Below are 27,794 nucleotides of genomic sequence, written 5' to 3'. Positions count from 1 at the left end.
CATTCAGCTGCAATTTTTAACAGGAGCTGGGCAGCCAGCTCCCGTATGTTCCTTCGAAAATCGCAGCTAAATTAGGCCAGCTAATGCTGCACAGTTCACTGGACAGTATCAGCATGCTCATTCATATGCATAAATGCAGATTTTTCATGTTTTCATAAGTGGTGCCCTTCTCAAGGTCTGACTTCGGAAGTTTGTAGGTTTTTCTTTTTTTAATGCGATTGTTCTTGTCACTGAAGAGCAACTGGCACGCAGAAGGGCACAGTCAGTTTCTAACCAACTCTTTATTACGCTCAACAAGGTCAAATATATCAAAATTCCAAGTTGCGGCGCTAAGACAAACCATGAAAATATGCCTTTCCCTCGCTCACATATTCCGAGCTATTCTATTGCTGGAAAAAAGCTGCCATCTCACTCAGACTGGAGTAATCCAATGGATTTAATAATTTTTTTTTATTATTTTTTTTTCCCCCCAAACTGCATCCAAAACCAGAGAATGACAAGACAAACCCAAGTTACGTTCAGCATTTTTTGTCCAAAAGTCTCTTCGGAACGTTTATTTCGGAATGGCCTACATTAAGCCAAAGCACAAGAGCATTTTAAAGTAATGCATGTATCATTTCTTCAAAAGGCAAAATCAAGCCCGATACTTTGAAACTGAATACAGTCACAGACAGGAACATTTAAGAGCTTTAACAGACATCCCCTACTATTAACAAACACTCAGTTTCAAAGAAAATGTGCACTTTATACACAATTAAAATCAAAACAAACAAATAGTAATAGAAACAGCTCCATTACTTTGCATTTTCGGGATGAACTGGGTGCCGGGATTGGAATATTCTATACACTCTGCTCGCTAAGGGCAGCATTTACCGGTGCGGACAAAAGCTCACGGGACTGACCTGAGACGGAAGCTTTAAGGGGGTAACAGTTTAGATCGTTAATTGGGAAAGGGCTAATACAAACGAGGGGCGAAGCAGCTGTCATGAAAACCGGTTTTATTTCAAGCCATGAATAAGAAATCGCTGCAGACTGCGCAGAGAGCAGCGAGGGGAAAGGATTTTCACTTCTCGCCATTCGGCTGGTGAAAGGCTGTTGCGAAGCCGCCGCAAAGGGTGAAGAGCAACGCCACCCTTTTGGGAAGCTGAAAAACCCAACCCAGCCCAGAGCGGGATAATGAGTGGATTATAGCCACGCATCCCGTTTATCTCCAGGCTCCAAATGTCTCTCCCTAGTACTTTCAGACAACATGTTTTCCACTCAACTTCTCCATCACACTCCCAGCTTTCTGCTGGCAAAGCCTCTCTCTCTGCCCATCTTCAGGCAGCGTGTGCCTCTTCAGACTGCTGTTTCGTTAGAGGAGCGCTATTAATAACCTCCCTCTCACCCCACACGGCGTGTCCCAGCTCACCGGCGAGCTGTCCCTGCCCACGCGTCCCCTCGAGTTTTTAAAAACTGCTACGTACTTACTCTGTCACTTACTTCTTATACTTACTTAAAGACATCACCCTGAAACTTTTCTGCATAAAATTCAGAGGTTGCTCCTTTCCCGGAGCAGCGGCCAGGAGTTACCGCTAAACAAAAGCCAAAAACCAAGTTTGTTTCTAAATATCTCTGCTGGAGAAGCGGAGAAGCTCCCGCCTGACCTCGCGCAGAGGGTTGTGTCAGCTCTGGGCATGCTTACGCCACTCGAAAGCAGAGCTGAGAGACAGCTGGGATCCACGCCTGGACTACCTGGTGTCCCGGAGCGAAATCAGACTGAAAACAATTCAGCAAAATACCTATTTTCAGCAAGTGCTTGGGTAGAGGATAATTGCAAGCGTGTGCTCATATCCCTTTAGTTTAAATTTAACGTAAAGCCTACGCTTCGATGTTCTGGGGGACAGGAATGGAGCAGGGTTTACCTGTGTCCTCCACGGAGCCTCGCTTCTCCATCCTGCTCCTCACCAAGCTGTAACGAGGGCACTAAGGACTGAGGTAGCCTCGAAACAGAACAGTCCCGCTTGAAACAGGCCCCAAAAATATATTAAAAAGCATGAAAACCTAACAAAAAAAAAAAAAAGAGTGGAGCAAGGTCCTGAATACATTATAAATAGTAGCAAAAAGCATACACATTTACCAGCATCCCTCAAACGTTAATGTGCATCCTTGCCAAAAAGACACTGCCAAAGGCAGTAAATACCGCATTCTCCTTTTTCTAATTATAAATTCAAGTTTAATGCCAAAACCACAGAATGCCAAATCTGACTGGTCTCTCAAGCAGAAATCTAAATTATACATATTGCTCTGGCTGAACTAAATTCCGCAGACATAATGGAAGGAAGAGGGGTCTGGAATAAGGCAATACCATTGATATTCGGAAAGGGCTTTGTAAAAACTCTTACAGACAGCTCGTGTGTCCTGGCTGAGGGGAGAGGAAGGTTATTCCTCGAGTGTAATGCACGGAGAAACGAAATTACCATGCCTCCATCTACCCAGATTACTTTGGAAAAGACATAAATCTTCTCCAAAAGGTATCGTAACAACTTAATGCCCTTGGGGAGCGGGGCGTTATGTAACAACAGACCTCAAAAACATCCACTTCCATAGAGAGCACATAAATATGTGGAATTACTGAATCCAGTAATTTCTGTTTGCTTCTGGGGGGGGGGGGGATGTTTTGCAAGAGTTTGCAGTCTCTCCTCCCTCCTGTTGCATGAAGCTTGCAGGGGGGTCCGAGCCCCCTCTGCGTTACGGCTGGCCCTCTTTGAAGACAAGCGCACTCACACACGTCCCTTTCTCCTGGAAGTAATTTTCCATGGGGAAAAAAAAACCCTGTAGCATGTCACAGCTATAGTATGACCCTTCCATTTCGTCAGTAGCACATCATTTTTGTAAAAGACAGAGTCAAGAGCACCATTAACAGATGTTTTCCAAGCTTTCACTGCTCTGCTGCTCAGTGAGCGGCACCTGTGGGCTGCCTGGGTAACCGGAGACTCCTCGGTGCTGTCTGCACCATCAAGGCACTTTTGAAAGGCAGCATAGAAAGTTTTACGTTTAAAACAAGAACGACAACGAAACTGCAGACCACGGTAATAAAACTAGCAAAATGCTAACAGCTACCCATTGCTTTCTCCTCGTTTATATAAAAAACTACAACATCAGAGATCCAGTGTACAAATACAAAAAATTGTGCATAATAAATGTACTATAATACTGTACATACAGCATAAACCGTTCAATGAGAATGATTTAAATATAGCTATTTGTCTCCTGACTTGGAAGACAGAAGAATAAAGTTCTATAATCCTAGAATATGCGTATAAACCCTTTCTGAGAGGTTGAATCACTAGCCAACGGTATCCCTGAAAATAAGCAGAGTCAAATATTTACTTAATGGAAGCCATTATTCAAGGGGTTGCTGGTTATGATGAACTAGGAGAAAAAACACAATATATAAACTCAGCCAACATTAAATCCAGACAGAGTTCTTCCCATCTCCCGACTTGCTACTGGCACTGCTTTTGTTGGAGCCTGCTTTGGATTTCTTCTCTCTGGAACTGCCGGGGTTGTTTTGGTTGTTGTAAGCCTGGATCGCGAGGTCCAGGCGCTCCTGAGCCACTTTAATTTCCCTCTGCAGATTTTCCAGGTCGGCAGGAATGTTTTCTTCATTGCTTCCATACTGCTGTTCCTGAGCTATATTGGCTTTGTTCTGTTTGTAGGCCATTTTGGCGTTGGACAGTTCGGTATATTGCATTTGCTCTGGCTTGACGGCGATGTTATAGCCAGGAGGAGCAGATGGCGTATTCCAAGTAAAGGGGTAGTTATAGGTACCGGAGTCCTCCAGCTCTTTTCTCTTGTTGTTCAACGTGTCCCGGATTGTGCCAAATCCCAAATGGATCATCTCCCAGACATTCAAAAGTAAACACATGCAGCTCACCCCGTACATTATTAGCAGGAAAATGGTCTTTTCGGTTGGCCTGGAAATGAAACAATCTATTTTGTGCGGGCACGGCTTCCTGCTGCACACAAATATGGGGCTGACCTCAAAGCCGTACAAAAAATACTGACCCACGAGAAAGCCGATTTCAAACGTAGTCCTCGCCAGAAGCTGCAGGACATAAATTTTCATGAGTCCATCCTCCCGGATTCGCCGCCTGCCATCATGCTTGGCTTTGGCAGGGGCCTGCTGCTCTTTATTCTCCCGTTCGCTCTCCAGCTCTATTTCTGGGTACATCATAGGGTCTTCCTCGTGGTCCTCCTCAGTTTCCTCTAAGCCACGGTGTTGTTTCCAGCGCATGGAAAAACTTTTGCTTCTGATTCTTCTGTCGGCTTCGCTGTGTTCCACCATCCGGGCGATTTTATGAATTGCATAGCCTAAATACATCACAGATGGAGTGGCAACAAGAATGATCTGAAAGACCCAAAACCTCACATGCGAAAGAGGAGCGAAAGCATCGTAACACACATTCTCGCAGCCGGGCTGCTCCGTGTTGCACACAAACTTGCTTTGTTCATCGTAATAAATGGACTCTCCTCCCACAGCAGTTAGAACAATCCGAAACACAATCAACACTGTCAGCCAGATTTTGCCAACAAAGGTTGAGTGATTGTGGATCTCCTCTAACAGACGGGTCAGAAAACTCCAACTCATGGTGGTCAAATAATTTTATCTAAAAAACAAACAAAACCCCCAAATATTTATGAGTTTAACAGCTTGAGCCTCAACGTTACAAACGTTCAACCAAGAGAGTCAGAAGACTCCAGAATTTTACAACCGACACACAACCACGTCCGTAGCATCACCTGTTATCGGGAAACTCCAGCTGCCAGAATTTGCTTGAAGATCCTACGTCTCCTCCGCAGGCTTTTGAGAAGTCTGCTACAAAAACAAAGCAGCAGTTAACTGCCATTTCACAAACAAAACGTGCTCCCAAAGCTACTCCCCAGCAGAAGAGAAAGACGTGGCTGCTCCGTATTTCAAATGTTAATAAAAACATTTACAGTCGAGGCTGAAGTCTCCAAAACACAGTGGATCGAAAGCTAAGCTCCCGTGAAATTTTATGGCACTCTTGGCTACGTCCCACCATTGAGAGTGAGATTTATCTGAACTGCACGAAGGCGGCCAGGCCCTGCTAGAGCCTGAGCTGGCCATCTCGGCCTCGACCACAGCCCACGGAGAGAAACGGCCCTCTCCACGGGGCAAGGCCAGCTGTCTTCAGGCAGAAATGAATCACCCAGCCCAAACCGAGGAGGAGTCAACTGCTGTTATCTTTGATTTAAAGGCTGGGCAACCCGAGTGGCCTGAGCAGTGTGACCCTGCATGTCAAGCCTAGAGACAGGGTTTGACCTAAGGAATGGATTTGGGTTCAGTTCCTTAGGGAGGCCAAAAATCTCCCTTCCGGGGCCAGAAAAGACTGTAGTATGTATTTTGTAGTGTTTTTGTGGGGGAAAAGTAAAGGGAAAACCTAGTTTAAAAAAGTTATCTGTCAAAACTTTTAGAAGAGATACGAGATAGAAATCAATATAAATTTGCAATCCTAACAGTAAAAAACCCCATCAGTGGAAACTCACAGCTGGCAACACCGTGAGGTATTAAAAAGAACGCAACCTAGCGACATTACAGGCCCAGCTGGAGCTCTAAGAAATAAAACTGGCAAAATACTGAGCACGGGAAGAACTGTTTGACATTGTTACAGCACAGGGAATAAGACATCTTTCAGTCCTCCGACGATGTCAAACATCAGTTTTTCAAACATTAACAGAAATTTTTGCATCACAACAATATTTGGTCAAAGACCCTAAAACCACACTTGGACAAGGCTCTGGCACTCCGGTCTTAAAAGTGATTTATTCTTAACCTGGAGAAGTTCCAGGAGATTGGAAGAAAACTAGTATTTGCAACTATTGAACTTCTTACACACAACTACGGAGCTGCTCACAGGCAAAATAATGAAATTTGAGGGGATGCAATCAATACAGAATTAAAGGATATAAATGTAATCCCCTTCTGCTGAAATTCAATGTTTCATTGAAAAGGCAACAGCACAGACACAATGCGGATGGGCTGTGTAGGACATTTGATTTATTACTTTATGACAGTGTGAGAAAAAAATAGTGCAAGAGAGTATTAAAAAAGCCCACATTAAGTGGATTAAAAGTAACAAAGATCTTGACAAATGATTCCCACATTAGAACCGAGAGCAATTGTGTGTAATTACAGCAAGTTCTGCAAAGATCGGGAACAGGCCTGGCAGCGAGGCTGTGTTTTCCCCGGATTCGACCAGAAAATGGCTGCTGACAAAATCTGCAAATGGCAGAGAAGTTTGCAGGCCGACAAATAAAGATGAGAGGTAGCAGTGATGCAGAAAAACACAGACTGCTCGAGAGGCTGAGTCCACTGAAACAAACCCACCGCTTTAACCAGGCTTAATGCAAAGACATGCAGCTAAGAAAAAGAACAGCAGTGCTTTTTTTAAAGGGGAGGGCAGTTACTCTGGACATCAGTTACCAGGGAAGGGACCCCGGGTCCTAAAGGCTGAGCATCTCAACGAGAGCCAGTGATACAGCAGAGCTCACCAGTGCAATCCTTGCCCGTGTCACATGCAACCAGGAGTAAGGAGGGGGATCTTACCTCCTCGTTAGCAAGACAGCACTCAATGCCTGTGTCTGCATCCTTCAGGAGTTGCTTAAACATCAGAGAGGGAATTTATTAGTCTCGAAACCAGCTGAAGAACGGGGAAGATGCCTAAAAGTGAGAGATTTAAAGAGTTCAATTTGTTTAGCTGGGAAACATGGGAAGAAAATGAAGGATTACCGGTGAATCATTTAATCTAGCAGCTGTCAATTGAGCATGCAATCAGTCCAAGGCTTACAATCCAAGACCTTCTTTCTACGCAACCATGCTACCATTATGACGTAGGCAGAATTGGCTGAAACTACCTTTTTAACAGGAAAAAAGACCAGAGGGTTCCAGTCCCAGTGCAGCACCTTACTGCAGCAGGTGGCTTCACCCTCTGAACCCCCCTTTCAGAACGGCACCCAAGAACAGCTCTGCAGCCCTCACTCTGCATTAGCGAGACGACAGATAGAGCTTCAGATACCCGTACATTCGGTATTTCCCACGGACTCACTCCGATTAGGAGTCAAAACGGGTGTTGGAGCGAGTCTGGGGGTACTGTGCAGAGTACTGAAGAGTCCCCAATACCCTGAACAGAAAAGGCAAGTGAACCCCACATCCAGAACTGGGGATTATCGAGACAAGAGCCGCAACACCCACACTCACACCAAGCTGCACCGCCAATCTAGCCACCAAGCACAGAGGTGTAATGGGACACACAGGTTGCTAACGGACATGTGATTTGTCAATTAAAAATGAGACAAAACCCAAATGAGTTTAAGAAGGGGTTAGTTTTTACTCACTGAAAGCATTAGGGCCAAACTCTTTTCTAAAAGTAAACTACGAAGTAAATTTGAAATTAATTAAATACTGTTGCCAGTGTAAATCTGGAGTAAAAGCAGGACCTAGCCTTTAAATTCTCAGATACAGTCAATGTTTATTTACGAGTGGTTAACAACAAAGGAGTTTGAAATTGGTGCTGGTTTCACTAAGAGAGGTGACACCAGATCTTTACTTTCAGACCAGCTGCTGCCTCAACTTCTAATAAATTCTTTTGATGTATTTATCAGCCCTCTTCACGGTGTGTTTTCTACCTGCTGGCCTCACATCTGTGGTTCGCTCGTATCGCATCTTGCCAGCCATAAAGACGAAGACGCGGGTGGATCAGCCCTCGGCATCCCCGGCCATGGTCCAGTGCCCACTGAGAGCGGGAGACAGCCACTGGAGGGCACAAGGCATCTGGCCGGCTTCAGAGCTTGCTTCAGGAGAAAGATGGGATTCACGTCCTGGATTCCACCGGTTATATAAATGAACAGCGTGACAAACCTACGTATAGACACTGACCGCACAGACGTGTACATTTAGGTTACCCACAGCCTTCAGACACGGAAGAAGGCGTTATCAGATGTGTGCTTAATAACCAAGACTTCTGTCAATTAGAGAGTCCTGGCTAGGGAGATGTGAAGTTGCTGAAGAGCTCTGATTTTCTTCAACAAGCGCGTCACTTATTCTAAATTTAGTTTTAGTCCAGAGCAGAGCTAGTGACACAAATATGGGAGAATCCACCAGCAGGCAAAGAACTGCTTTGTCTTTAAGGAAACAAACATCTTGATTGAAGCGAAATGACCTATCATTAAATCTTGCTCTCGCTGGAAATGTTCAGCCCACCCAAATTAAACATAATACGAAAGCAAAAAGTTCCAGGCAGAAGTATGGCATTTGAAACGGTGGTATTCTTCAGTTTCAGGAGATCAGCCAAGGTTAGAGGATGCATGTTTCTGCCTTTCCAACACATGTACTGGCAGGACCCAGATATATTGCAGTAACCTTCACCTAACGTACACTTAGTGTCTCCCGGGTTTGTTGTTCTGGCAACATTTAACGCAATAATTTTCCATTGTTTGAAACAAAAGTCTATGGACACTGACACACATCTCAAAAAGGCAAAATGTCAGCAATTTCAGCTAGTTTAAGTCATGCCAGAAAGCGCATTTGAGAGAGACTTTCATTCCTTGTATTTGTCATAAGTTCATTCCAGCACTTGCAGCGGAGGAGGCTCCTGAGAGCCGGCAGGAGATACGATGCAAATAACATGACGCTTATCTCTGACAGCAAGCTGGCTCCTGCGAATTAAAAGTTTTGCAGGCACTGACATCCAGAAAGAATAAAGAAGAATTTGGAGCAGGTACACGGGAAAAAAAGACATCAGCTTCAGGTTAAGAGATTCGCTGCAGGAAATCTCTGGAGTTATTTTAACACAGCTATTGTTCACATACAGACAGTGAACAGCCTCAAGTATGCAGCTTCCCCTCTCCAGCCCTTATGCGAGTCTGAATGTGAATTTAAACATGGGATTAATTTAATCTCATTTCAGCTTTCGCATCTAACTGTGATGGCCTCTCGCCAGTCAGGGAGGGAAGAACCGCACCTCGGAGGAGCAGTTTACTGTAGCAACCTTAAAATCCTGCCTTCGGATGAGACAGTTGAAGTGTGGCAGGGAGGGTCAGTGGGACAGGAAGAACAGAGGCAGCTGGAAGTGCAGATACTCTGGTGAAATGCTCCCAGCAATGCCTCAGACCCCTGAGATGCACGGCACCTGGAAGGCGATGTGGTTTCCAACAGCCAAGTTTTAGGAACAGCCTCACTCCAGGCTGTCAAATCCCAAATGTCTGCAGAATGTACAACACCAGGACTCATTTCACATCATTCCATCAGCTACAGACAGTGGGACTGAGTGTGCCCTCAGCAAGTTTGTGGACGACACCAAGCTGAGGGGTGCAGCCCCTCACTGGAGGGAAAGGATGCCATCTAGAGGGATCCTGAGAGGCCGGAGGAGTGGGCCCATATGAAACTCATGAAGTTCAACAAGGCCAACTGCAAGGTCCTGCTCCTGGGTTGGGGTGATCCCCAACACCGGCACAGACTGGGAGGTGGGTGGATGGGGACCTGCAGAGGACTTGGAGATGCTGGAGGTTGAAGAACTGGACGTGAGCTGGCAATGTGCGCTGGCAGCCCAGAAAGCCAACCAAACCCTGGGCTGCATCAAAAGCAGCGTGGCCAGCGGGGCCAGGGAGGGGGTTCTCTGGAGTCCTCAGCATAAAACAGACATGGATGGACCTGTTGGAGCGAGGCCAGAGGAGGCCCCGGAGATGCTGGGAGGGCTGGTGCCCCTCTGCTGGGAGGACAGGCTGAGAGAGCTGGGGGGGTTCAGCCTGGGGAAGAGAAGGCTCCGGGGAGACCTTATTGCAGCCTTTCAGCACTTAAACGGGGCTTATAAGAAAAATGGTGACTTATTACCAAGGCCTGTAGTGACAGGACAAGGGGCACCGGTTTTAAACTGACAGAGGGCAGGTTTGGACTGGACATTAGGAAGACAGATTTTATCATGAGGGGGGTGAGCCCCTGGCCCAGGTTGCCCAGAGAAGCTGTGGCTGCCCCACCCCTGGAGGGGTTCAAGGCCAGGTTGGATGGGGCTTGGAGAACCTGCTCTGGTTGGGGGTGTCCCTGCTCATGGCCATGTTCCAGAGCGGAACAGGGAGCTGAAGCTCTCAGGTCTCTCTGAATTTCAGTAGTTCATCAGCACCTCCTCAGACAAGGTTTGTCTTAACCAGCCTATGTAGGAGAAAGATTTTGTTGCCAAAAGGCAGTAATCAAGGGGAATATATTTACAGGAAGACTTTTTTTCCCTTAAAATATGTCCTCCCATGTCATGCTAACGAAATTTGATTAATTTATTAATGATTTATTTGTTTTGCTTTGTTTTTAAGCAGTTTAAAAAAACGTGTGCTGAGCAGAAAAATAATTCAAGAATAAATGCATGGCAATTCTGTTGATAATCAAAAGAGGTTTCATGCTGCATGAAAGCAAAATTGGGTCCACAGGCTAATTAAAACAGGATTTGAATTAGGATGAATGAATAATCTCATTTACATTTAAATGTAAGAAATTGCATGATTTATAATTATTTTTGAGGAACCACAGGGGTTCCTTTTTTTTTTTTTTTTTTTTTTTAAAAAACCTGAAAAATGAGTAAGACTTTACCGTTCCAAGAAAGGAGAAAGTTGTGGCCAGACCCAGTCCCGGCAAGGTACCAGCACACCACAAATCCTGTTATCCTGTTGAGCATTATGCCGACGCCACCTGCCTTCCCGACAATTCCAGCATCCATCCTCCTAAGCAATGTGAGGGGAAGGATGCAGGGATCCTCCTGGGACAAGAGAATTCATTGCTATCACCCTTCCATCATTCGCAAAGGAAGTGGGTTCAATCACCACCAACTTCATTCCTATGTTTTTCAGGAGTGTTTACAGCACTGTGCAGCTGAAAAAGAATAAGAAAACAACTCTACAGAGTGTTATTTTTTAATCTATATTATAGAATATTTGGGAGTGAAAAGGCCGGAACTTTCTGGACAACACAGCGCTTTTTCAAGTAAATTCTTCATCATCTGGCAAGTCTCATGTGGCAAAAAGCAGAAAATGGTTTTGAAAACACCACAGCGTCAATGTCAATTTGGAAACAATTTCTGAATGGTGCCTTCAAATCCCAGGCATGTTAACAAGGTTCTGCTGATCCCCAGACCAATCCCCTCCAGTCTAAAAAACCCCTCGTTGAATTATGAGACCGCAGATCCTATGCAGGATATAAATAGAACACTAAAATACGGGTAAGAGGTAGAGATACAATAAGATTCTTGTGCTGTCAAAAAAATAAAGATGTCAAATATGTATCTTTTTGAAAATCAACATACACATACCCACCCGAGCATTCAGCTTAAAGATAAACCGGAATTCACAGATAAGACGCGAACCTCCAGTAGCCTCAGCGTGCCCTCTAGGTAATGCTAACATGGAAAGCCAGTGACAATTTTAGCAACACTCCCCCGCAGTGACACAATTCAAATGAAATCGCTACGTGTTTCGTGCTGGCCAAAACTAGCATTTACTTCACCTACAGCAACCACAGTCCTCCTGAAAGCAGCATTTCCAGGGCAGACACCCCAAAGCACGTGAGATCCTGACTTTGGAAGAGCAGTGTCCATCGGGGCAGCCCGTGCACCCTGTGCTGCAGCATGAGGACATGACGAGGTTGATCTGAGAGCAGATGCCTGCAGTGACAATAGGCTTCATCAAAAATGGAGGCTGGGCTGTGGAGTCTCTGTTATCTCATGAAATTTTTTGAGAGCTGTTTTGGGGTCTATGTCAGCCTGCTTCCCTTTTCAGTGTCCCTTCTGAGGTGTACCAGCTCCGAGACTGGTACAGCAAGCTCCCAAATTTGGCATTTCTGTAGCAACTTGGGACAGAGTCGTCAGATGCTTAGCAAACCTGAGCAAGCTGCTCATCAGATCTGTCCTACAGACTTATCAAGAAACAGAAGCAAGCCCCAGACGATGCCTGCACTCTGGTGATGTGAAATGTAATAACGGAGAAAACAAAGCGGTCAGCAGATCACACGGCGAGATGCGATGTGCTCTTTGACAGTCTTTGCAATGAAACACTTGATCGTCAGGGCAATAAACCACAGTCAAACCCACACAGCATTGCACCAAACCTTGGTCATACCAGCACAGTACCGGGACTGAAGCTTGCAAAGTGAGCAACTCTCCCTTCGCACAGCTTGGGGATTAGGAATAACCCCACCAGTGAAGAGCTGCTAACACTGGAGCTCAGAAACAACCCGGGAGTTAACTCTGCCCGAGCTCCCCAGAGCATTCCCTCTCTCATCTCACCCATCTCCTTTTCTAGTAACACACACTTCAAAACATTTCTCTATGATATAGCTTAACCCTACCAAGCCCACGTGGTTTTGAGTAGCTCCTATACAAACTGGCCTCATACAGCGTTGGCAGCTCCAGCACGACTTACCGACCCAAGTTCTGCCCCGCTTTTGGCCTCAGCGCTGCTGCGCTTGTTCCTCGCTACGTAGGAGCTGGTAACGTACAGCAAAACTCTTTCCCTGCGTAATTTAGTTGGATGTTGAAAACGAAAAATTACAGGGTAGGTGAAAGGGCAATATTTTTTCTTTTTTTCCGAAGAGTTTGAATCTGAAGCTCAAGTTATACTAGAGAAAACACTCAAGACTGCAGTTCTGAGATCAAAGCCAAGTGTTTAAACCAAAACCTGAGCTCTTGGATTGCCAGCCCAGGCTATCTGCAGACAACGTGGCCAGGGAATGGTATTCATACCCTTAAAATCATAAGATCAGGATGATACCCTCAAGAAAGACTGTTCCTACCAACAGAAATGACCATGAGACTGCACGAGCAGTGGTCTCAATACGGATTCAGGTCCACAAAACACTCCCGCCTGTGAGCTGTCAGTTCCCTTTCTTCCACACCACGCGGATCCTGCAGGCTTTTCCACAAGATGATCATATATATATATACAGTACTCATCTCCCAAACACCAAGAACTTCTTTCTAGAAGCTGCTCCCAAACTAGATACCCATTTGGTAAGATACCACACGCTCCCCAGCTCAGGGCTACTAAACCCTGGTTCAGACGCACAAAGCATTACCGCTTGCCAAAATATTCAGAGATCAAACACATCAAATGCCCAAGTCCGATGCTGCGACAGCTTCTTTGTAAGCGACAGAACCACCCATTTACTTTAGTCACTTATTTATATTTCGAACATGCTTAACCTCTAGCTACCCTTGTACCCATATGTGTTACCCTAAGAAATGTATAATATTCCACCAACCGGCAGCTTAAACTACCATGTTCTACCTCCCAAAGCTATCTCTAGAGCAGGTTGGCAGGTCCAGGTCCAGACAGGTTTTAAATACCGGAGGAGGATGGAGACTCCACAAGCTCTCTGGGCAACCTGTTCCTACAGCCGACCACGCTCACGGGAAAAAAAAAGCTTTTCTTATGTTTAAGGGGAATTTCCTGTGTTTCAATCTGTGCCCATCACCATTCCCCAAGTACCACTGAGGACAGTCTGGGACAACAGCTGCAAAGAAATTTTTACTCTAAGAACGAGGGGGGACAAGTTACAGGGACTTGAAATACACTGGCAAGTGATACTGCGACCTAAGATCCTTCCCATTCACACTGCACGATGACTGCCCAAAAAAGCAGGGGCTGCTGCTGTGCAGTCACCCCCAACATGCCCTGTGCAATTCCACTAGCATCGACACGATATAAACACAATACATTATTAAAATATTAAAAAAATTGTACTGCTCACTATTGCACATGTGTTCTCAGCAGTTACTTTAACAAATACTGGCAACGGCAGAATAAAGATGGAAAAAACGCAGTAGGGATGACGACAAAAGGCAGGTACCAAGTGACCAACACGACTCCAAAGTGACAGAGCGCGACAGACAGCGGGGCTGCGATTACTGCACACACCTACCAACAAATCCCACAGATTCAGCTCATTTCAAGATGCGCTGGCTGGCTTGTGAACAGCTGAGGGAAGGAACTGCAGGATGGCGTCCCGCTTCAAACTCCGCAACAGACCTGTGTGGGCAGGCCCAGCACTGTCACGCAGGGCTGCAGCCGGGGCGGGGGGAAGAGCAGAGCCCTGGCAAAGCAGAACAGCTTGTGCACCCAAAGGAAACAGGAGCACCATTGCCTACCTGACACTTCAGACCTAAGGACGGACACTTCTGCATCGAGACCCAGAAGAGGAGCAAGAAAAGAAGGAAAAATTGTATTTTCCCAGACAGACCAAAACAGTCTCTGGTCCAAATTGAGGAACACACAAGTACCGTTGTGTGTTACAGCCACAGCAAAGGCACCAAGGGACACATACTGCTGGAGAGCAACAGCCTTTGCATGGGCCAGAGCATTCAGCACTTACCTGGGTGCCTCCATCTCTCTCGCAGCGAGGTCTGGGGAAGGGCATCTTCACTCGCATACCGTTTCAGTCAGGCATCAGAGAGATTTCTCTGTCTTGACGTGATTAGCGATTCGAATAACCACAACACCCCTTTAACTACTCCTGATTCCACTGCAGCCAACAGCACCACAGCATTTCCCCATCGGGCTCCTCCTATATGCTCAGAGGGATGAGTGTCAAAAGAAAATGACACTCTCGAGGCAGCTGACCCAAATATCACTCTCACGGCCATTTCGGGAAAGGAGAGAGAAGCCAAAAGAGAGCAATTCTGTCGGCTCCTGTACGTCAAAAGGCTCTCACTTGGCTGAGCTGGGTACAATCGAATGGGGATGAACACCTAATTCATCCACCACCATATTATGACAGTCAAAAGAAACTACGATAGCGTTTGCTTCATAGATAAGCCTCAAAAACTAGTATGAATGGCTCGTAAGTAAAATAGATACCACATACACAGTCTGCCACAACGTCCCCAGTCACCCATTCTGTAACATCTAAGGATGGCAGTTGTTTCACTGTGACCCAAATTAAAATAAAGATGATTTTTCTTTCCCAGCTCTGTCATCTGATGAGGCATGAGATGCTGCCTCACCCTACAATGGTACCAAACTCATCCCACGTTTTCTTCAACTGCAGCTTTGTGACTAATCTTTACACAGAAGGATGTTCAGCAGGCAGACAAGGCCATTGCAGTGAACGCTACAAACCCTCACCACCAACTGCTTTACAAGACATCCAGCACTTGGAAGAGCTCTGCTAAACCTGGTCAGGACTTTCTGCCCACTGAGCTACGGAGGCCCAGAAAGCTTTGCAGACTCTTGTGACCTTACACAACCGTACGTCTCCTTAGGTGGGGAGCACTAAGCTCAGGATGGTTGCCAGCCACACCAGAAGGCCATCTTCTCACTGTCAGCTACCTGTACGCCACAACAATCTATGGGGATGGTGTTGGGAACACCTACAGCCAAGAACAGAATGACAATGCCTCACCAGACCATCAAAACCAGTCTCTACAGTGACGTGGTGCCCAGTGCAGGCACGGCTGCACGCTGCACGGATGCTCCTTCCAGAGCGCCCTGCGTAGAACAAGGGGTCTGCTACAAGAAGAGAGCAGCAAACACACAAGCTCACCAGGCAAGCTCGCTCGCTCTCCTGCCAAATGCTGGCCTGCTGCTTCAGCTTCTCTCAAGTGTACTAAACTGCAGAAATAAATGAAGAGTTTTGTTTCAGTAAATCGGGTTTAAGTACAATTTGTTTTGAGAAAAGAAGCGCAGTAAATCAGAGCAGACTGCTGTACTGGCATTAAGATTTTACTCCAGCTTGAGTTCAGCAGGAGTCTTAACAGCTTTATTTTGCCAAAGATAAAATTTAGAATATAAATATGCACATAAATTCACTATGTAAATTATTTGTTGAAAAAAAAAATAGTTCCTATAGTGAAATAAGAAAACAAAAATTGTGGTTTTCTCAAAGACTTGAATACTTTTCTAGACCCCCTTGGGAAGGGACCTGAAGCACTCGCTGATTGAACTCCCTACACTCCACCACATCAGCTGGGAGAACATGCATATCAACTGGGTTTTTTTTTCTTTCTGAGAATAGCCGCAAATAACTTCTACTTTTTGAGAGGAAGCTAGAAGTCCTTTTCCCACCATGCCTCATGCCACAGAGAAAGGCGCACTTCACCAAGCACAAAGTAGCAGGCAGGTCACTTTTTGCCACTTGACTGCTTTACACGGCCATGTACTTTATCAGACTGCTTATCAACAGAGATTATGAAAATTAGCAGCAATTTTAAGGCAGATTAGCCTCCCAAATGCATGGAAACTGCTCAAGTTCGGCATTTGACTTGACATGAGAGTGCAAATGGGATGAGGCTATGCTATGTACTGCTTTTTGATCCTGCCGGAGATGGAGAAAAGCACATTGAGACACTGCGGACACAATTGTGGGCAACGCAACAGTGCCAAGCTTCCCCCAGTTTATTTCAAGCTTGCAAGATTTTAGGAGGGGGGTCACATCTTGATACAACCTTGTTAATCACTGAGTGAACTTCGTGCTTGTTCTGTACATGTTCTCTTCAACCTCCAACCAGGAGACAGCATATCACCACCGTTTAGCAATACCACGGAGAAATCACAACTCGCTCTCTCAACACAAAGCATGTGTCAGTGTAAACAGGATTATAGAGCACTGGCCAGGTCAGTGGTCTGGCCTTAGAAGATCTTACTTAGAAAAGTATCTAGAATACTAAAGACTGTAAAAAAGCTTACTTTTCTTATAACTGAAAGAAAATAATAAGAGCATGTAACAACAGAACCTACATCAAAAAGAGAATCTCCTTGTGGCCTCTGCAGTCTTTGGACAACCCAGTTCACTCCCAAGCCTGGCTAAGGCCACGCTGCAAGATTGGATACGAGTAATTTCCCATCTGCATTACCAGAATAAAACATTCACAGGAAAATAGGAAGCAGTGACAAAAAAAATTCACACACTGGATCGCTTTAGTGATGAATGCGAACACAGCCTTATCATTCCACCTAGCACGTATTCAAAGATCTATCACCAGCTACACCAGCTATCGCTCTAGCGGTTCTCTGAAGGGTTAAATCCCTGCTACGCACAAGGGGCCCAACCATTTTCTAACAGAGAGGTGAGTAGGCCTGCTTGTAAAAATATTCTTTATACAAAGGATACTAAGTATCTGCCTTATCATATCTCCTCGTTCACTGAAAGCAAAGGGGGATTGGCTGCAAGCAAGGTTAATTCCTAATAAGAAACCACTGATTATTTGGTGGATTCTCTCCCTAAGGCAACCCATACCTACTCTGCCACGTTCACAGAATCACAGGGTGGTTTGGGTTGGAAGGGACCTTTAAAGGCCATCTAGTCCCACCCCCTGCCCTGGGCAGGGACACCTCCCACCAGCCCAGGTGGCTCCAAGCCCCATCCAACCTGGCCTTGAACCCCTCCAGGGATGGGGCAGCCACAGCTTCTCTGGGCAACCTGGGCCAGGGGCTCACCACCCTGGCAGTCACTAATTTCTTCCTAATATCTCATCTAAACCTGCGCTCTGTCAGTTTAAAACCATTGCCCCTTGTCCTGTCACTACATGCGCCAGTAAAAAAAATTCTCTCTTGTAAGTCCCCTTAAGTATTGAAAGGCTGCGATAAGGTCTCCCCAGAGCCTCTTCTCCAGGCTGGACATCTCCCAGCTCTCTCAGCCTCTCTCCATAGTGGAGCTGTTCCAGCCCTCTGACCATTTCTGTGGCCTCCTCTGGACTCGCTCTAACAGGTCCATGTCTGTCTTGTGCCAAGGCCCCACAGCTGGAGGCAGCACTGCAGGGGGGTCTCCCCAGAGTGGAGCAGAGGGGCAGAACCGCCTCTCTCACACTGCTGGCCACACTGCCGCCATCTATCCTATGAATAAAATAGTTCCTCCCCCATCACTTTGTTACCACTTCAGATACCCAGGGGCAAGCTGAGGGAGCCTCCCTGCAGAAAGCCACCACCAGAAACAGGTTCATTTCTTAATGCTACTAAAAGAGATGACAATGCCACACAGGAAAAATTAAGTGACTTCTTTACACACCTACTCACAGAACTAGAGACAGAGCCAGCCACTCGCCAGCCCCATTCCTCCGGGGACTCTCTGGGAAACTGGCTCATGCTGAAGTGATGGGAGAGGAGGCTATAAACAGCCAAAAGGAAGAGTATCGGGCTGGGAGGACTGGGCGGCATTCACCTGAGGTTAACAGAGCTCAGAGCTGGAACAGCCAACCTGGTCACAGCCTTCCTTAAATTTGCCTTGGTACATGGAGGTAAGTGTCATGCCAGCTCTGCAAGATAAGGGTGGCGAAGAAAATCCTGGTAACCTGCAGGCCTCAAAACCCAACGCTCGTACAAGACTAATTAGACAATATTATACAGACCAGAACCAGTGGACAACTGATATATCTGTATAAACATGATACATCAGGGGGAAAGTCAGTGTGGCTTCTGTAAAGGGACTTCCAGCCTCACAAAAGGCGCCAGACTACCTGGATTTTTAAGATTTGCGAGTCTCTCTCATCAAAGGCTTCTTGCAGGGACACCAAAAGGCCAAACCAGAAAAGGGACTGTCCCTCCGTGGACAAACAACTGGGTGAAAGAAAACAAAGAGTAGGAGTAAACAGTCATTTCCTGCACAGGAGGGAGGTCCCAGTGGAGTTTCACAGGGAGAGAGGCTGGGAGCCGTGCTGGACCAAGGACACTGTTTGAGTAAAACACAACAGCGAGGAGTGTGGGGTGTGACCATGGATCCTGATGGTAATAAGCAAGGCAAGGAAGATAAGCAACCACGGAGAATGGCAGAAGGACCTTATGGCTCTAAGTAAGTTGGTAATAAAATGTCAGAGTCCATATAAAGTGAAGCAAACACTGAATAAAAAAATAGATCTCAGTTTCACACTAAAAAAAGACATGCCCTGAGATGGCCTCTGCAAGCAGGAGATCCTGGGGCTGACAGGCCGCTCCACCAAAGCTCCGGCACCGCTCAGCGCGGTCCAGGAAGCCAACAGCATTTTACCAGTGCTAGAGAAGGACAAGCACATGAAAAGCGGACATTGCTGTGTCACCGTGAGCGCCTGTGGTTCACCCACATCCCGGCCACGGCATACGGCTTTGGTCACTCTCACCATCCCCCTCATGGAAAAGGAGAAGAGGAGAAACAGCTTCAGAGAAGAGGTATGGACTGGCTGGAGAAGGAACAGTGAAAAAATGAGAAGGCTGAGGGGGAAGAGGGTAGGAAGCTGTAAAATCTGGAATAGCCCAGAGAAGGAAAGCCCCTTAAAAACTGAAAAAAAAAAAAAAGAGAATGCTTCAACACAATGGGTAAGTCTTGAGACAGAAAGCAGTCAAAATGCTGAGAGGGGTTTCAGACACGCTTCTCCTGTGCTTTCCCCGTCACATCCACTTGGGCCAGTGTCAGAAACAGGACTCCGGACCAGGCGGACGTTCAGTCTGATCCAGTGCAGCTGTTCTGAAGGAGCCAGGAGCGAGTGTCTCCCCAGGAGGCTGTGGGAACAGCGTGTTAATGAATCAGCTAAAAGGAAAAAAAATTGGTACCTCAGGTTATTAATCATTGATAAGTTACAGGCGATTGGTATTCAGTATTTACTTGTCGGACAAATCTCACACAATTGGCACACACTTGAAGGGCAGCACTGATTTATTTCTGTCAATATCTCTCCAGCACAGTCCTCCAGGGGACAGGATTTTGCAGCCACCCAGATCAATAAGGTTTTGCCACAGACTGCAAAGAGAGCAAGAGCAGGCTGAGGAATACAAATCAAGCTGGGTACTGCCACAGAGGTGAACATTTCAAGTAAACAGTCCCGAAGGAGCAAAGAGTTCACATGAACCAGGGAATAGAGAAGGTCATTTCCATATGGCTATATGGAAGATCCCCGTGTACTTCCTCCCAAATGCTTCGATTTTATTTTATTTTTTTACTATCCCAGGAATCACAGTTTCCACTATGAAAATTCTCCTTTCAAAATTAGTTTAACTTCATATTTGAATGTCAGCTAAGCAACTTCTGTAAATGAATGTCTGCTTAAATTAAAACTTAGTCAATTCTCAACTAAAAAAGTGTTTCTCGTGAAAATCAGGAGATTTTTAGTAAAATCTGGAGATGCCGCACACAAGATAGCACACCTGCAAGATACACACGTGAAGAACCTCAATTATTTTTAAATAATTTAGAAATGTATTAACCCCCATATGCACAACCTACCACCCAGCCCCTTGCCTGCCCGCCCCCAAATTACGCAGCATCACTTGTGCTGTGCCCCTGAATCCGCACCAGAGCCAGACTCCCAGGAGTTAACAAGGAGTCAGAAACTCACTCTCAAGGTAGCATTGAAACCATCTACACACAAGAAACACACCACCCTTCCAGGCTCTCTACTATTTTAAGCACGAAGAGAGATACAGAACTTTACAGATGACGACTTGTTATACCCATGTCTGGCACGGCTGCACCACTCACAACTGCCCGACGCTGGGGTGTCACCGCCAGCAGGAGTCGATACCCTCCGATGCTACAAGTACCATCGCTCATCCCAAGAGCCGTGTATTCCCAAGACGCACCACACCTAGAGCCAGGTTTAGACCCAGAAGTCATTTTTCCACATTCCTTCACCAGTTCAGCTCAATCAGAAAAGCAAAGTGGAAACACTGGCTGTGTTTTTGGGGAGGGCTTTGGGGATTTGTAGAAGAGAGGAAGCACTGTGCACAACTACCTACCAGGCAAATAATCCAACCCCAGGAAAGCGGATTAACAGCTGGGCGGAACACCGCAACGAGTGTTCAAAGGAAAAATACTAAAATGCAATTGTCGGCCACCTCTCCAGCACCACTGAATGTGACATTCATACTAAAAAGAACGGCAGGCACAATGTGCGGGCCATCCATATGTATGCCTTCTTTTCCTACTTCAACGGTATCTTAAACGAGGTCAGGCACACATACTCAGAATTCTTTTCTGACAAATTTGTAACTAAAAAGGTGGAACTAATATCTGTAAGAGCCGAAAGCTGGTATCATGTCCTTATTTAGGCAAAAAAGCTGGCTGACTCCAACGATTTTCATCTAAGCAAGGTAATAGGGAGAAATCCTTCGCTCCCGTGTAAAAATGTAAATCCCAGGTCAGTGAGTCATTTCAGCACGTGTCTAATGTCAAGCTTGAAAGAAATCCTGCTAATAAATGGGCTGCTTGCATATTTACAGTTAGGCATGGTCTTAAGTACCTGGATGATCTGGAAATACCCATTAGCCCCCGGAAAAGAGACTAAAACAGGCTGGTTCGTGAATTAATCACAGTGGTATGAACAGAACTGCTAATATTAAACTAGGGGGGGATTGTATGCACGCGTGTGTGTGTGTATGTTGAAGCATCTGTTCAAGTTTAGGCATATAAAACATTTTGCAGCCCAATGACTCCACAGGGAAATGCCTCATACATCAGCTCATCTGACTCAATTTTTCCATCACATTTCCCTTAATACAGTTTTGTCCATAAATACACTATTCGTTTTTTCCAAAAATAGCTTTTTATTTATAGAGTCAGAAAACCCTGTAACTTCTGTTATTACTTAAAGCCCTGGGTTCTACTCTGAAATGTAATTATTGAGGAATTACTAGCCAATACCGAGGTACGAAACTAAGTTATCTGCGTCTGCTACCATATTTACCATTCTCAGTATTTCCTTCACCAGAAAATATCCCGTAACATCCTAACTGCCCAGCCATACACTGCTGCTTGTCAATTTAGCTCACAGCACATCAGGGAACTTTCACCTTAAATGTTTGTTTTACACAAAAAAAAGAGCCGAGTTTTTAAAAATCCCAACCAGATCTTCCAGACAGTTCACAACTGGGGGAGAACAGTGCGTCACTACCCGAACAGTGATAACGATTCATATTTATGGTATGAGGAGGTCAGGAATCTAACATTGCCTTCTTCCTCTCCAAGGAGCATTCTGAAGATAAATTCATCTTTGTGGCTTTTAACAGAAAGCAAACCACCTTCCAAAACTGTGACGAAGAATGCCCAATGAATAGATAATTTACATTTTTTAAGTATGGAGTTTTTTTCAGAGGCAGAATTTAGACATTGAGCAACACCGAACACAGCAAGTGAAATGTGATTTAATCGAATTTGACCATTAACAACCACAACTCCAGTCAAAAGAAAGCATAGCACCTTATTACATGGCACGAGTGCAGGACAGTGGAATTCCACTCCCACTGCTCATGGGAAGCGCAAAGACCAGCTGGAAAGGCTGATAATGACGCGGGGTTCTGCAAGAAAATATTCATTCACAAAACAGGGCAAAGGGGATTGTTTCCCCGCACAGAGGCGGCAGCGCAGCCGCCCTCGAGGGGCTGACCAGGCTGAGGTCCAGGGACCCGTTTTTGGAGGCACATCTGTGATTCAGTGAATCTTCCCATGTGCTGGGCAGGGATGCTCAGAGGGATCGTGTGTCTCCATACAGGTCAGCTGCATTAAAGCAGAGCAAGTATAAGAAGCAGGGAACATTAATGGAACTTTTTTCACTGGAATAATTTGCTTCCTATTAAGCAGACTAAAATAAATAAATCTGGAGCACAAACTCCATAAAACATTTTGTTGAGTGGCAGCACGAAAAACAAAAGCTGGAAATGGAGTGGGATGAAAGGATCACCTTCCTCCTAATGAGGCAGCAGCGCCCATCCTCTCGGACCACAGAGCGGCCAGACAACAAAGGGGTCCATTATCTGCCCAGGATTTTACTCCAACTGTTTAACAATCATTACCCGCTGTCTGAGTTTGTGCCGCTATCCAGGGAATCCTGGCTGAGCAATAAGGCTAAGGCATAAAATTGGTACCTGCTGCAATTCACCTTGTGTTGCCAATGTTTAAAAACAGCAATGGTGAAAATCTGAGGTAGTGTTAGGAAAGAGCCACAAATTGCCTCCCTTTTCCCAGCTCAATGCTAATAGTGAGGCTACAGACTCATTCCCTAACTTTTTTTCTCAGCCCTGCAGCCCCTCACAGGTACAAATGACGACAAGGGGAACGCTGGCAAATCACCAAAACTCAACCTGATGAGCATGGTCTGCCTGGGCTCCTCCGTTCCCGTCTCGCACGTTCCATTCTGTGTTTCAGCAGCTCTCGGTTGAAAGCTCACTACGATATAACAAGTCCTCACCGGCCAGCATTGCAGCTTGGTCATAAAAGAAGCATCAGTCACACTGCGAGCGCCTGCTGGCTCCAGCGCCCCCAACACACATACTGGAAGCACAGGAGTAACCAGTAAGTAACCAAGAGTAACCCAGTCTGTAACGTACCAGGTTGCTTTGTTGGTCCCACGTGGCTGAGCTACACCTACCTATGGTGGCAGAACTACAACTGCACAGATCTCATGCTCTGCTTGGCAAAAAGTGATGTTTTAGGAGAGTTTGGGGCTTTTTTGGATTCACAAAAGTTGCTGGCAGTCAAGCAACTAGTAAGTCAACAAGTCTGCAGATTAAAATTCATCACAAACTCTCCATCAGCGATTAGATTTCACAGCTTATAAGAATTTTGCTCTTCAATCTTGCCCTTGTTAGCTATAAAACCATATAAAGCCAGAAAAGACCTTTTAATAAGATAAAGTTTCACCTATGCAACACAATTCCCACAATTCTTTAGAAAAACCGTGGCCACAATTAAAACCCTTCAGTACGTACTAAAGCCTTTGCTAAATTCTTAAAATTGGTCTAAACTTGCATAGCATCTGATCACTGCCTTCCTACACCTTTGTCCCCTCAAACACACTCATAAACCATTTTCTTAATGAGTTTTCTTTTAACCTTGCCTTTTTTAAGGGACGGACAGGACCGCTGGAAGTCCTCACTGTCGGCATGTTTTCCAACCTTTCCAGGCTCTTCTCTAGATTGTTCAAAGCAAGCTGCCATGCTCTCAGTCTGTGGCCCCAATTTTTCAGTTATTTACTGGTATTTGCATCACTTGCAAGTTACCTGTGATGACCTGGATGCTTGCTTCGAAGTAACAGGCAAAAATAGCCACTAATGAAGGGCTAAGAATGGGCACATGTGGAACCCATCTAGAAAATAGGTATTTCATGACAATTCCTCATTTATAGTCATTCAAACCTGTGAGCTACTTTAAAAAACCCAAAAAAACTTGATGTTGCTGCATCAATTAAGAAAACACTTAAGTTTTTTTAAAGTAAAATGTTGTCTATTAGCAATAATTCAACAGGCCACTGTTCCGGTGATAATACAAACTCACGACTTTAGTGTTAAAAGTACTAAAGGTAGTCACATTGGTAAGAGTACAGCCCGTCATTAAGATTTTTTTTTAGTAACTTTTCACAATTTAAACTGATCTGAAACTCGACAAAGCCAGTTCTAAAAGCCATTACAAGGATGAGAGAAGCTGGGTGACGAACGCAAGTAGCCACAAGAAATAGCAGCTGAATGCTTTTTCAACATGGTGGTCTTGTAAAGCAAATTTCACTTTGATCTGAAACACAAACCTTCAAACACGTGTGTCAAAGCCTACTAAAATCTGCTCCCGGTTCTGTTTTGCCCCATCCTTTGCCATTTCAATTCAGAAGTGTCAGTCAAGTTACTGTTTTTTGAGAAAGACGCTGAGAAGGGATTGTTTTCTTACAAGGAGCCACAGAAATACTCGCAGGGCAGAGACCCCCGCTCACTACAACCGACCCAGAGCCGCAGCCACGTGCTGTCAGCACCCCATCAGCCCCGGCTCACCTGAGCTCCAGCTGCGAGCCCCTCACCCCCTTACCTCCCGTCCTCCTCGGCCGCAGACATGGTCAGGAGCCCCCGGCCATCCAGGATCCCCAGCTGCACCGTCGCATGGGAAATCCCTGCAGTCAAAATACTCTACCCCGGCTTCAATCGTCACGACCGTCTACTCGTTAGGAGCCTTTGCCGCTGACCAGAGAGAGGAGAAGGACGGACGCCGAGCAGCCTGCGCATTCGTCAGACACAGAAAATATGTAACGGTTCACCCCACCCACCGCCAAGCCCTCCCGATACGCTTCAGTCACCAGCGCGACGCGAGAGGGAAAACAAACATCATCCCCCCCTGCCTTTTTAGAACTGCAGAAACGCTGGAGTTAATTTTAGGATTGCTGGAAATACAGGACTTTCAGCTGTTTGGCAGTCATGGGGGGAGAATAAGTAAAGGCACAATGAGGCTTAAGTTACCTGTGTGTTTGTATATTCACTTTCTTTTAAAAATTCTTACATATCCCGCCTCATAGAACGGAGGTTACTAGTTCCCCCAGGAAAGCACAACTTTAGAATACACTTGGAAAGAATCAAAAATACAGAGAAGGGAACACTTCATCTTCCTAATCACGAGTCTTGACACAAAACAACAGTTTTCTCCTCTTAAATGACCTGAGAAAGGGTGGGGTTTGGTCACTGGATTGATGGCTGGTTTGCTGAACATCACCATGAAACAGATTTCTAACGGAAAGGGACAGATTTTTTTTTTCTACCAATTATCCTTGACCTACAGTGGGCAGAAGACACGGAAATAATAATGGAACAATCAATTGTCTGTCAAATGCAAGTTTTTTTTGTTCTTCTTATTTCTAAATACTAACTACACGCCCAACGAAAAAGCTGGACCCAGCGTTACCAACTGTTGCTCAAGAATCCATACTGTACATCCACGCCCTAATTAAATCTCTGTGCACTATCTCCTATTCGTAATTAATTTGACGGTGAAACAAAATTAGCACTTCCCTGGGAAGCAAAGTCACAATGACCAGGAAGAATCAGAACTAATTCCTACCAGTAGAAAAGAGAACTAGCTAAAAAAAAGCCACTAAAAATAACTGTATAAATGTCATTCTTGTGAAATTTTACAACAATGGGTGAAAGTTAGGCCCGACAGAGGCCAAAACTTTCATTACCCGATACAGGCAGTAGATTTTTATCTCCTCATGCTCAGCATTCAGACCAAGCACAGAGAAATGTCAAACAGCACGGCTGTAGCCCCAGTTAGCTCGAGACAGAGTTAACTTGGGCTATCAATGGCATTAGAAATGTTTCTCTGGCCAAGGAGAGCGAGGAACTGCTGATTTCTCAGCTCGTGTTGGTGCTACAACAGCGTCTGCTGCCGCGGACTGAACGCTCGGGGATCTGCCCAGCACCGTCCTGCTGGGCTGAGGAGTGAGGATGGCTGAGCCGCCTCTGCGGAGAGTTCACGAGCAACTTGGTGTCTCTTAAAGTTAAAAAAATACCTGTTATTCGCAGCTAAGACCAGCATAGCAGAAAAAAAAAAAAAAAAGGAAAATTTACCACTGAATGTGGTAAAAACACTTCGAAGGCTGCAAACTACCAGCACCCAGCACACCTCTCTAACGCCAGGAAGCCCCGATGAGGGTTCACTTGGGAAAAATGCGCTAAAAATGCCCGTCCCCGAAAGCCACCTCCCCACAGCCCGACCCCAGTCGTGTCCCTGCCCTCTGGAGACTGGGGGGACAAAGCTGACGGTGCCGGCTGTGGGCAAGTGGCGGGGGGATGTGCGGGCCCGCCTGGCCCACGGCAGACGCCGGGGTCCGGAGGGGCGACCAGCACCTTGCAACGGCTCCTCTGGGCCCCTCGCTCCCCTCGGAGCCCACGGCTCCCCTCAGAGCCCATAGCGGCCCTCAGCCCCCCACAGCTTGGTCCCCTCAAAGCCAATGGCTCTCCTTAGCATCCTGCCCGCCCTCAAAGCCCATGGCTCCCCCTCAGCCCCGGCGGCTTAGAGCCCTCAAGCTCCGCGGTTCCTCTCAGAGCCCATGCCCCCCCCTCAGCGCCATGGTTCCCCTCAGCCCCCGAGGGCTCGGTCCCCTGAGCCCCTCCGGCTTGGTGCCCTCAGGCTCCGCGGTTCGCCTCAGACTCCCGCCTCCCCTCACAGCCCGTGGCTCCCCTCAGCTCTCCCGCGGCTCGGTGCCCTCGGAGCCCACGGCTCCCCTCAGGATCCCGCCCCCCCGCCTCAAAGCCCACGGCTTCCTTCAGAGCACATGGCTCCCTTCAAGATCCCGCCTCCCCTCATAACCCGCGGCTCGGTGCCCTCGGGCGCCGTGGCTCCCCTCGGACCCCAGGGCTCCCCTCAGTTCTCCTGCCTCCCCTCAGAGGCCACGGTTCCCCTCAGGATCCCGCCTCCCCTCAGACCCCATGGTTCCCCTCAGAGGCCATGGCTCCCCTCAGGATCCCGCCTCCCCTCGGACCTCACGGTTCCCCTCAGAGGCCACGGCTCCCCTCAGAGGCCACGGCTCCCCTCAGGATCCCGCCTCCCCTCGGACCCCACGGTTCCCCTCAGAGGCCACGGCTCCCCTCAGAGACCATGGCTCCCCTCAGGATCCCGCCTCCCCTCGGACCCCATGGTTCCCCTCAGAGGCCATGGCTCCCCTCAGGATCCCGCCTCCCCTCAGCCTCTCACGGCTCGATCCCCTCAGAGCCCATGGCTCCCCTAGAGCACCCGGCTCCCCTCAGCCCCCCACGGCTCCCCTCAGAGCTCCCGCCTCCCCTCAGCCCCCCGCGGCCGCGGGGGGCTGAGGGGAGGCGGGAGCTCTGAGGGGAGCCCCGCGGCCACCCGCTCCCCACTCACGCCGCCGCCCCGCACGGCTCCAGCTCATCATGGTCGCGGCCGCCGTGGCGGGCCCGCCGAGCCCGGCCGGGGGGCGAGGGTGGGCGCATGCGCGAAGCCCCCCCCCCCCATCATGGTGAGCCCACCGGGTCCCGGCGACACGTGGGCGTCGCTGGACGTGTGGGGGGGTGGCGGGGACACAGGG

The 27,794-nt window shown here is 47.0% G+C and overlaps 1 protein-coding gene across 2 annotated transcripts; it reads right to left on the bottom strand.

The window, feature by feature from the left end:
• Window positions 1–262: 262 nt before the first annotated feature.
• GJC1 (gap junction protein gamma 1) lies at window positions 263–27,669 on the bottom strand. Of its 2 annotated transcripts, none has more exons than XM_074561723.1 (5): window positions 27,611–27,669; window positions 24,788–24,973; window positions 6,614–6,727; window positions 4,786–4,858; window positions 263–4,652 (listed from the first exon to the last, which is right to left on the bottom strand). In XM_074561723.1, the coding sequence occupies exon 5, from the start codon at window positions 4,631–4,633 to the stop codon at window positions 3,452–3,454; it is 1,182 nt and encodes a 393-aa protein (XP_074417824.1). In that variant the 5' UTR covers window positions 4,634–4,652; window positions 4,786–4,858; window positions 6,614–6,727; window positions 24,788–24,973; window positions 27,611–27,669; the 3' UTR covers window positions 263–3,451. The 2 variants fall into 2 exon arrangements, with proteins under 2 accessions (XP_074417824.1, XP_074417823.1); XM_074561722.1 differs by having other exon boundaries at window positions 4,786–4,861; window positions 27,611–27,658.
• Between the last annotated feature and the right edge of the window lie 125 nt (window positions 27,670–27,794).

This window comes from Larus michahellis, chromosome 18 (assembly GCF_964199755.1).
Source record: "Larus michahellis chromosome 18, bLarMic1.1, whole genome shotgun sequence".
Classification (NCBI taxonomy): Eukaryota; Metazoa; Chordata; class Aves; order Charadriiformes; family Laridae; genus Larus; species Larus michahellis.
Note: the sequence above shows the minus strand (reverse complement) of the source record. Positions and strands in the feature narration are given on the sequence as shown.

What these genes read in the sequence shown, in the direction of transcription:
- GJC1 (XM_074561723.1), bottom strand. Translation starts at nt 4,633, where the DNA reads ATGAGTTGGAGTTTTCTGACCCGTCTGTTAGAGGAGATCCACAATCAC.